At 45.1% G+C, this 11,412-nt stretch overlaps 1 protein-coding gene across 16 annotated transcripts in view; it reads right to left on the bottom strand.

Annotated features, from left to right (window-relative positions):
• The window catches only part of CELF2 (CUGBP Elav-like family member 2), a 568,240-nt gene that overhangs the window by 103,669 nt on the left and 453,159 nt on the right, over positions 1-11,412 (bottom strand). For 14 of the 16 annotated variants that reach the window (XM_083819746.1, XM_083819754.1, XM_083819752.1 and 11 more), the window contains one exon: positions 17-99. The exons of the other annotated variants lie outside the window; for them this stretch is intronic. In XM_083819746.1, coding sequence (XP_083675872.1) covers positions 17-99 — 83 coding nt within the window. The remainder of the gene's footprint in view (positions 1-16; positions 100-11,412) is intronic. 16 annotated transcript variants of the gene reach the window in all.

Here is an 11,412-nt window from a genome sequence, read left to right as displayed (position 1 = left end):
AAGTAAATGTACTCACCCCAGGTAAAGTTTTAATATTGTGCAGTGCATTCTGTGCCTCAAGAGCAGCTTTTCTTGTATAAAATGTTACGAAACAACAACCTATAGAGAGAAATGAAAAGCTTTCAGAAATTAGTGAGTATGATTTGTGAGAGTACAATAGGGAGGCAGAAAAAACTGGTTGAACAACACATTATGAAAGCTGGAAATGTGAATTACCATGAGGCTGCCTGAATGACATGAATAAAAGAAAGCTTGTATGGTTTAAAATAAAAAGTCACCCCCTGTGCATTGCATCTATAGCACACCTACATTGTTAGTGAACTGTAATCACTTAGAAATTAAGTTAACTAAAATCCAATTGGCTTTGTACGGTGTAAATAAGGTTACATTTTTCTAAAGGCTCCCCATTACACTTTGAGTATAAGCAACATGGCAAGCTCAAACCAGCAGGAATTCATTCTTGCATCCCAGGCAGAAAATCAGGTTAAAGCAGGACCTCATTTAAAGGGCCTTGTATGTAAGGTTTGCTTTGCCTATATGTAAGGAGCCAAGGTTTGCTCCCCCCTTTCTGAAACCTGCTAAGACTGGAGGCAGGATGCCCATCTCAGTTCCAAGAGGGAAAATAAGCTGCAGGAGAATTTGCTGCAGGTGGGATAGCGGAGGTGGCTGGCAGCACGACGAGAGGCTCTCCTCACCCTGCTCCTGCCTAACCAGCTTCAGTTTCAGTACAGCAGCTTCAGTTGTCATAATCCCTCCTTTTCCCTTTGGCAGCACAGTCCAACTGAGCAGCATGTGGGATCGGACACAGGTTGCTGCTCTCTCTGTTGCAAAAGCAGCCAGTAAGCACTCCTGCAGCACACGCAGCCCAGGCAGCTCAACATCCACCCAGGGTGAGGCCAGGACTCAGGGACAGCTATAACATCATGGTGTGGGACAAAAATAAAAGGACAAGGAGCTGAGCTGCTGCAGTCTGTAACGGCTCTCAGGCTACGTCCCACTGCATGGTTTCCAGCAATGAAGTCTGTGAGGTTGCTGCTCCTTGGCATGCACGGGGCACGGAGAAAGCTTTCTGCAGGAGGACCTTGCATCCCCATTCCAGGTGGGGTCCTCCACACAATAACCCAGTTTGCAACTTCAATCTGACTTCCAGCTGGAGAGAAAACACCTTGAGAGCATCACCACAGCACTTTGGTGCGTAACACAAGGGAAATTCCCCCTGAAACAGCTCCCATCCAGCACAGCGTCAGTGTTATAGGCACACCCACGAAGCCTAACCCGCTGCTGCTCTGTCCGTAAGGGAAAGAGGCTGGGGCTGAATGCAGCCCCAGTGCTGTGGATGTGGGCAGCTCCTGCTTTGGAGCTATGTCACCCTAAGAAGCGGCACCCAAACTGCCCTGGAGCTCTGCGGTCAGGAGGCTTGGTGACCCAGCTGGTACGGGGACAGGGAAAACCTGCTGGGAGGCCGAAGTAAATACTGAGGTAAAAACCTACTTCACAGCAAACGAAACGATGGTGATTTTACTGCTGAACCAGCAAACAATCCTATTGTCTTAATCCTTGACAGAGATTTGTTGCAGCTCCAGGGAAATGCCCAAACCAAACAGTTAGTGGAAGAAACCTCAGCTCCCGAGCCTCGGCGCTGGCCTTCCTGCTCCCTTGGAGCGTGACACGGGTCGGACACTCTGTCCTTTGCTGGCAGCGGCTCCCTAGTGCTTATCAAGGTGAAACACCACGTCACCCCTGGCGTGCCAGCTTTTCCTCAGCCTCTCAGCATTGCCATAGCAGCAAAGGGGACCGAGGATAAAGCGTGCACAGGAGGACACGGGCGAGGAAGCGTCTTTAGTGGCCGCATGGAGTGCGCTGACAGCACACCGTGGAAGGGCTCCATCCAGAACCCCCCCTCCGCTGCCTCCTGCTCGGCTCCAGCTGTGCACTGCTCTGTGAACGCTCCCTCTGGCTTTGCAGCAGGGCCGGTGACGACCATTACCTTTACAACAAGCGAAGGTAATCATGTATTCCCAGCTGGAATACGGTGAGTTTATCCCTTAACAGAAAAGCACTTGCAGGCAGCACAATACGCAGGCAGGAAGGTAATGCTGACTTAACACAGCTGGGAGAAACACTTCTCGTGGTGCCAACAGATTCCTTAAAATTTCACAGTTCACGAAAGAGAAGGTTTGATAATTATTTCAGTGAGCTGAACATTGTTCGATAGGGATGGCTATTACAGACAGCCACAGCCTGTAAGGGTTTGTGCTTCCTGTGAGTGCTTCTGAATCTTCTATTCCACTGGTAAACTCTGCACATTTTAATTATTCGAATCCAGAGTTAAAATGGGAAACAAATCAGAGTTTGCGACATTAAATACCACAACTTTGAGAAAACAGCATGGCATATTTCTGTCCTGCCAGCTGGTTCCAAAGTCTACCATCTTCTACTACTGCCTCTGTATTTGTTTTATTAAATGTTTAGTATACAGTTTTTTAACCAGGAGAGAGGATTTTGAGGAAAAAATACCAAGTAGTAGTCGTGACCTTGCAATTGTGATGTCCTTACCATGGGTCTGAAGAGTTTTATTTTGGATTTGGGCTCTGTGGGCTTATTCTCATAGGATGTTTGGAAGCTTTGGGTTCATCATTCTTGGCACCACTTGAAAGAACTGCAGCTGAAAGATGAATACCCCATGAAATACCCTTTAACTAGTCATGTTTGGGGAGCAACTGTGTAAGAGAGAAAAATGTCTCTGGGAATGAAGACTGGGAGAAAACAGCAGGAAACACACAGATGTTTCCAGCAGGTCAGCAGCCTGATATGGTGCCTTTTAAGCCCACAGATCGACACACCTGAAGATGCACACGGATAAAATCATTACCTGTACTCGTTTTGCTTGCATCTTATTAAACAAATACAATAAAACAATGGTTTGCCATTCTTTGGGGAGAGCATGGATGCGATCTGTGGACACTTGATTCTGAAGCTCTCTGACAAAGAGGTTGGGGCTGGACTGAAGAAAAAAGAAAATATGAAAATCCAGACCAGGAGAGGTGAACATGCGCACAGTCCCAGAGGAAATGCTAGAGCTTAGCCTATGGAGGTGCTCTCTGCCAAGGTACACACACCGCTGCAGCTCCAAAAAGCCAGCTTTGAAGATGCCTTAAGTGTAAAATCCCTTTGGCTCAGTACCACGTGCCACAGGAGAAAATACCGAGTTCAGTTGTTTCTGCAGAAATCCTGGAAGGGAAGACTGCTGTGTGAAAACACATGGTTCATGTGTGCTGTTGGGCTGGTAGCTGGGCCCTGCTGAAGGACGACTAGGACTCTTCCACTTACCCCAAGAAAATGCAATATTACCATAGACAAATCTGTGACAGCACTGGAAAATAAAAGTATATTTCCTACGAGAAAAGAAAAAAAAAAAACACAACAAAACACAACCCTCTTTCCAGCCCCCTGCACACAAAATCATGGTTTCCTCATCAGCAGACACAACAGCAGCTTGAACCCCAGCTAAACCTTTCTGACATCCAAATACCCAAAAGCCTGAGAGTGATAACCTTCTCCCCTCCTATTCAGGACTACTTATAAGGCGGACTGACTTGTGGACATGGTTCTGCCTATTCTCAGTCAGCCCAGTTTAACTCTGATTTAACTTCGTGTGGACTAGCTTCTTCTTGACTGAAGAAACGGGAGCTCATGCCTCCAAAGCACCAAATTCCCTTTGTTTTTGTACACTGGTTGTGCTTGAGTTGGATTTACTCGAGCATACTTTACTCCGTATTTACTCCAGCATACAACATCTCCGCTCTCTACCTAGAAAAAGTACTGAATGAATCATGCGGATCTCTACAGTCCCTTAAGGACATCCGCAACAACTTCGTGGCTATTCTGCCAGATGCTTGAACAGACTGAATGAAAGCTGCCACCCTGCACTGTACAGCAGCTGGTAGCAGCAAACGGGGGCCTGAGAAACAACGGTGGCGAGCAGCCCTACTTCTCAGCGCTTCTGGTGATAAAATGCTGCAGTGTAGACACTGCAATGCTCAACTTCAACACCTCATTAAAAAAAAAAAGGAGAAAGATCTCTTATCTCAGCTTGTTTTGTCTTTTTTTCTCTTTTTTTTTTTTTTTTTCCAAAGGAAATTTAGTGCCAGAAAAAGACCTTGAGGTCCCAGCCACTGGGAGAGAGTTGACACATTCAATTCTCCATGACACATCCAATTCACAAGCCCCTGCTCAGGCTGCCAAAGGCACCAATTAGCACCAGTGGTGGAGATTTTATATCTTTTTTTTTTTTTTTTTTCAACAGAAACCTGTTTAGGAAGACACCAATGGGGGCAAACAGTCTCACGTATGGCTGGAAACAGCTTTACTTGAGTCACTGTCAAAGATGGCACCAACGGATTGCATGGGGATCGTTCAGCCCCAGCTTCACTAAAGCAATTGTTTAGAAGTTAGGGATGGAAAAAAGAAGGCAAACAGCAAGGACACTCACAACACCACATTCACATTTGATTTTCTGCTGACAGCGAACCTGGGCTTCTGAAGGATGTTTGTGCACATTGTGGAATTATGACAAAACACAGAGTTTTCACCAGGAAACTTCAAACAATGCCAGTCCTCCTATGAGCTCTTTTCAGAGAGCAGTTGGTGAACTCCTGCAAGTGGACTTCTCCTTCTGTGCGACGTCTTCACTGAATTAGGCATTGGTGAAACACTTATCCCCATCCACCCAGCAGCATGGACACACAGAGCTGTGTCAGTGCCTTCATGGGATCCCAGAATGGTTTGGGATGGAAGGGACCTCAAAGCCCATCCAGTTCCATTCAGGATTGGATTATATATGTTGTGGCAGGGTAAATAAACGCATACAAATCAGGTTTATAGCATCAAGACAATTTCATGTCATTACTAGCTAATGTGTCCCTAAAGAAACCAGCCCTGCATGCTGGGACGTGAGTTGAGCTGTAATGGTCTGGGCTTGCAAGTAGATGAATCCCAGAATGGTTTGGGCTGGAAGGGACCTCAAAGCCCCCCCAGTGCCACCCCCTGCCATGGGCAGGGACACCTCCCCCCAGCCCAGGCTGCCCAAAGCCCCATCCAGCCTGGCCTTGGGCACTGCCAGGGATGGGGCAGCCACAGCTCCTCTGGGCAGCCTGTCCCAGTGCCTCAGCACCCTCAGAGTGAAGAATTTCTTCCTAATGCCTAATCTAAATCTCCCCTCTTTTAGTTTAAAGCCATTCCCCTTGTCCTATCACTGTACTCCCTGATAAACAGCCTCTCCTCTTCGTTAGGTTGCAAGCTCCAGCGCAGACACCGCTAGGAGCTCATCCACGTCAGTATTTTTATCGCTTTCTCCCAATTCAAGCACAGACTAATTACTCCACGAGAACTGTTTACATCCCTAATTTTAAGCAGTGAACAAAAGGAAGCTCTCCTCCGCTCGGAGATGCAGCGGGCGCGCTCCTTGCTGGCTTTTAACGGCACTGGAATCTGTGTAAGAGGCTTAATCTCTCAGCCAGGATTTCATGCTTGAACGAATACGGCAACCTCCATCTTGCTTCGGGTGTGAAAACGCTCCTTACAGCTCCCAATACTGAATACACGGTTCCTAGTTTAAAGTTACCAGCAATTATATGCGTGCATCCGTATGAGAAAATAACCCTCAGCCGTGGACGGGGATTAAGAGCTGCCGTTGCACGTGGTGCTCTGCGCTTCTGATTTGCTTGAAGAAAAACCTGCTGCAATTTCTTGAAAATTTAACTTTGGGGAGTTGAAAGAGAAAAGATACAGGTGAAAAAAAAAACACCACTCATATTCTTTGGCCTGATTTATGAGTTTTTATAGTTTTCAACTGTCAAAATTTGTCAGTTTGGATCTCTGCTGCATTGTGCATATTATCACCTGCCGCCAGTATCTGAACCCTAACCATAGGGTATAGAAATACAAGAGCTTATCAGTGTGTCTGCAAAGGCTGCGACAACTTAAAAGTATGAAATTTGCTTTACCTTCCAGACTAATAAAATAAACACTTCAAAACAGCTATAATGATTATCTGATGATTGAACTCTGTATTCTTTTAGCACGTAATGGAATCCTGGCAGACAAATTCAATTCAAAATACATTCACATTCAGGACATCAACAAAGTCATCATGTTGTGAATTGAAAATTCCTTTAAAGGCTGCGTTTGAATTCTAAGGGGCTGACAGATCAAGGGACTGAAGGCCCTGGAAGGCTAAATGAGTGAAGTCCCGCTATGTTTCTTTCTTTCTGTGAATGAAGCTCACTTTTGTGTGTGCATTTGCAAGCAGAACAGGTGCTGGCTTCATACAAGCTTCGAATCTCAATTGGGACAGTAGCTTCTTGTCAATCCCGCACAGTTCAAGCTAGTTTAAGTTAAGGAGGATTTCTTTTTCTTCTTCCCGCCCCCCCTCCAAATATTCCTTTCCTGATTTTCACATTACTCTTCCATGACCAAAATTTAAACATTACACCGCGATTTAACAGGGGTGCATTTCTAAAGGGTCTCTTGCATTCCAGATGTTCACCCCAACGCTGAAAGACGTGCTCGGTAAATCACAAGCAGCTGCCTGAGCAGCATGATGTGCAGCCAAACACGCCATGACCCACACTGTCATTTTCCAAAAGGCGACGGAGACATCAAAAATCCTTGCCCACCAAAGCCGCTGAAAAGACCTATTGCTGCAGGAGCTCAGGTGCAGTTGGGCAACAAGAGTCTTTACATTCGTTAATTTTGGTGCAGCTCAATGGAAGCCTTGTCCAGTATTTATTCTGTATTATGGGTTTTCGTGCAATTAGCTAACCAGAGTGAAAGACACCATTCTACTGTTAGGAGAAGTGTTTCAAGCCTTAGAGATTCTGGTTTGGTGACTCCATACAAAAACTGAGAAAAAGATGAGCTGGCTGAATAGCAAATACAGACATTCCTGACAAAGGAAAGCAAAACCTTTCCAGAAATAAAACTCTTAACTGTTTCTGCAATTCCACTGAACAGGAAAAGAAGGTGGCTAAGGCAGAGGGAGGCATTTTTGATTCCTACCTGCACCATCCTCTCGCTCTATTGTACAGGGAGTCACCTGAGAGCACGATGGCAATGCTTCACTCCTGAAGCAATCCCGGATAGAATTGCCATACGCTGCAGAAATCAACCTTTAACGATGCCGCCTCCCAATTAGCTCAGGTTTGCTAATAGTTTGATATAATTGGCACCCTGATGGAAACTGTATTACCAATCCTGTCACCAGCCAGGAACCCGAAATGCCACTCTAATGACAACACATATTAGAGCAATGCCACTTCTAATATTAATACGTTAGCCGCAGGTAGGCTGGGGCTCATATACCAGAAGGATTCACAAACAGGACATGCCAAATTCCACCCCGGGCTCTATTTTTTCGCCTGGTTATAACATCCAGGGCGGCAATAGAGCAGCCCCAGCGTGCCCCGAACCGCCCCTGTCGCATTATAGCACAACTGCTGCAGGCCTGGAGAAGCCCTGTAAATGGCCAATGAAAAATGATCCCACGGAGCTCAATTTTTTCAGCCCGTGCCTCGCAAGTTATGACGGCCTTTCTGTTAATTGGCCACAAGTCCTAGTTTGCTGTCAGCCTTCAGCTGCACCGGGGAGCTCTTTTGGAGGAGTCGCACTCTGTCATTCCCGTACCCTTGTGAATACAAATGCTCTCTATAAATGTCCTCTGCCTACAAAATGGAAGTATTTTTTTTCTTTTCTTTTTTTTTTTTTTTTTGACCTAGATTAAATCTGCTGAATTTTCAAGCCTTTTGGGAAAGCAACTAAGAACTAATATGCACCGGTTCGTGTGCCACACCACTTCCCTGCCCATTATTATGTAAATTTTGACTAAAGTGCGACACAGATAGAAGAGATATCACGGGCAAAATTGCCAGAATCTGCTTTTCTTGCTCTCTGAAATAAGCCACTTATATTAAACAGTTTTAAGTGTCTAATAGCTGTAAAAGTATCGGAAGAATTTCAATGTCTATTTTTCATATAGGACAACGACAGCTGTTAGCAAATTCCTGAGCTCTCTCGCTGCCTGCGTAATGATTGGGAAGCGAGCGGCCAGCACGCCGGCACGGCACGTCGGGGCTCTCTGGTTTCCTTCTGAAGGACGGGGCCAACTTCCACATCTGCAGCTTCGGAATGCTCATTCCAAATTTGTAGTCGATAGTGATAAAGGAGGGGGAGGAAGCGGTTTCAGGATTGGATTATATATGTTGTGGCAGGGTAAATAAACGCATACAAATCAGGTTTATAGCATCAAGACAATTTCATGTCATTACTAGCTAATGTGTCCCTAAAGAAACCAGCCCTGCATGCTGGGACGTGAGTTGAGCTGTAATGGTCTGGGCTTGCAAGTAGATGAATCCCAGAATGGTTTGGCTTGGAAGGGACCTCAAAGCCCCCCCAGTGCCACCCCCTGCCATAGGCAGGGACACCTCCCCCCAGCCCAGGCTGCCCAAAGCCCCATCCAGCCTGGCCTTGGGCACTGCCAGGGATGGGGCAGCCACAGCTCCTCTGGGCAGCCTGTCCCAGTGCCTCACCGCCCTCAGAGTGAAGAATTTCTTCCTAATGTCTAATCTAAATCTCCCCTCTTTTAGTTTAAAACCACTCCCACTTGTCCTGTCATTATACTCCCCGACAAAGAGTCCCTCCCCAGCTTTCCGGTGGGACACCTTTGAGTACTGGAAAGCCACTATGAGGTCTCCCTGAAGCCTCCACTTCTCTAAGCTAAATAACGCCAACTCCTTCAGCCGGTCTTCATAGCAGAGGTGCTCCAGCCCTCCGACCACCTTTGTAGTCCTCCTCTGGGCCCACTCTAACAGATCTGAGATTTCCAAACATAAACTCTGGAAATGCTGTGGAGATATTGGTGAGCAGTCGGTGGCATTGTACCCGCACATCAGGATGGCATCAAGACCCGATCTGCTCTGTGAAACAGCCGGGTGCTGGAAGCACCACCAGCCTGGCCTGGACCCTCCCTCCTCTGCCACCCTTCCAAGCACCCAGCCAGTGTGCAACCCTTGGAGAGACATTTCTTGCGCAGTCCCAGGAGGAGGAAGGCCTGCCAACACCACAGAAAATCTGAGCCATTGCTCAGTGCCTTTTATCCAGTTCACATTTGGTCTATTTACACTTCTAAATCTTGAAGATAGAACACAATTGGGATCTTATACATCTGTACGTACTGTTTACAAAAAAAAAAATCTGCTTGTAATAAAAACTTCTTGTTAGAGCTTTTTGAAAAAAAAAATATCTCAAGTAAGTAGGACAGCAGGGGAGAGGCCAAGGAGACGGCGCTCCAGTCTCCATTTCTGTGATGGGTCTGCCTTGGAATCTGTACTCCCCACTGGTACAGTATAGAAAACAATACACATAGGATAAACAAGAAATATTTTTGTTTTAATTGGAAATCATTCTAAACAAGGCCTGTCAATATCTGTGTATAAGGTATTACAAAGAAAAATGGGGGGGATATTTACATGAAGCTACAACACAATCACTTATTTCTCATGCTGCCTTATTTTTGTTTTCCCTTTACCTCCTCTTCTTCTTTTCCTTCATATTCTCACACTAATTCTCCTTAATGTTAAGTTCACGTTCTCCTCAACTTATATAGACCCTTACTCGTTTCTTCCCAGCAGCTGGTCACTGCTTCCTTTTTCTCCTTCCCCAGGTAACAACTATTGATTTAAAATTACTGGCTTTGAAATGCATTAACATCCTCAGCCACTGTGCAAGTGAACTCCTAAGTTTGTCTATCTGCTAAACGTATCTTTGGATACAGTACAAAAAGAGGATTCAGAGTGTAGATGCTAAAAAAAATGGAAATTAAAAATTAAGATGTCCTCCCTTTATTAATACATTCTTACAGCAGGTATCTAGAGTGACACTGTATTTCAGTTCAAAAAGACTCTGCAAAGATCATGTTTATAGAAATCAATGTAGACATGAATACATCTTTCTCAAATGACATTTCAAAAGCCCTACACTCCGGCCCTGATATTCACCGGTAGGAAATCAAACTTCATAGCGCACATCCCACTGTCACTGGATTTCCATGTATGTTTTCTTTAATTAGAATGCTCAAGAAAGATCACTGAAGAGTGGTTTTCCCAAAAAGACTTCCAGATCAATGCTGTGATTTAACCTCTAATTTTACTGCGACTCATGAGAAGCCATCCATCTACTAGTTCGGCTATGATGCAACTCTGGTGAAAATATTGAGAATAGCATAGCTTTACCAAACAATCCCTTTAAAATCTTCAAACCTTTGACTATCTAGAGAGTTAATTGCAATTTATAAGACTACATTGTTATTACAAAAACCTACACTGTGTATTTGAAATTATTTTCACTGGTTAAATGCCAATGACATCCTGAGCTGCATTAGGCAGAGCATTGCCAGCAGGTCGAGGGAGGTGATCCTTGTCATCTGCTCGGTAGTGCTGAGACACAGCTGGGGTACAAGAAAGACATGGACATACTGGGGAGAGGCCACGAAGATGATGGAGTGGAGCACCTCTCCTATGAGGACAGGCTGAGAAAGCTGGGACTGTCCAACTGGGAAAGAGAAGGGGGATCTTACCAATGTGTATACACAGATGATGGGGCGAGTAAAGAAGGTGGTGCCAGGATCTCCTTAGTGGTGCGCAATGACAGGCCAAGAGGCCATAAGCACAAATTCAAATGCAAGAAATTCCATTTAAACAAAAGGATAAACTTTTTTAATGTTAAGGTTGATCAAAAACCGGCACAGGTTACCCAGAGAGGTTGTGAGACTCCATCCTTGGCGATATTCAAAACCTGCCTGGATATGGCCCTGAGCAACCTGCTGTAGGCAACCCTGCTTTGAACAAGGGGGTTGGATGAGATGAAGCCCAGAGGTCCCTTCTGACCTCTGCCTGTCTGTGATTCTGTGAAATGGCAATGAAGGAATTTAAGTGGCTTTTCCACAATACCCTACTAACACAATACAACTCCTTCAGAAATATATTGCAGGCTTATTTAACTTCAGCAAACAACATCAGTTAAATTGCTGTTTTATTGTTGTACTCATCAGTTGGGAACTAGCTCTCATTCACAAGCAAATTTCACATACAAGTTTTTTTCATGGCAATAACACAGGAACTACTCTTTTCTTTACAAACAGAACCAGAGACATTCAAATCTCAGCATGGTCCCTATTGCCACAGACACACAAGGCAGTAAAAACATCTACTATCACATCTTGTTTTCAATAATATAACAAGAAATGTATGAGTTCAGAAGCATTAAGATGCATTTTTAAGTTACATTTCATCCGGTCCTGTTGTATCTGCTACATCATGAAGTTTTCTTTAAATTCAATGCCTTCACTATTACAAGACC

This window comes from Anser anser, assembly GCF_964211835.1.
Source record: "Anser anser genome assembly, chromosome: 1".
Taxonomy (NCBI): domain Eukaryota; kingdom Metazoa; phylum Chordata; class Aves; order Anseriformes; family Anatidae; genus Anser; species Anser anser.
This window is presented reverse-complemented; position numbering and strand designations above follow the sequence as displayed.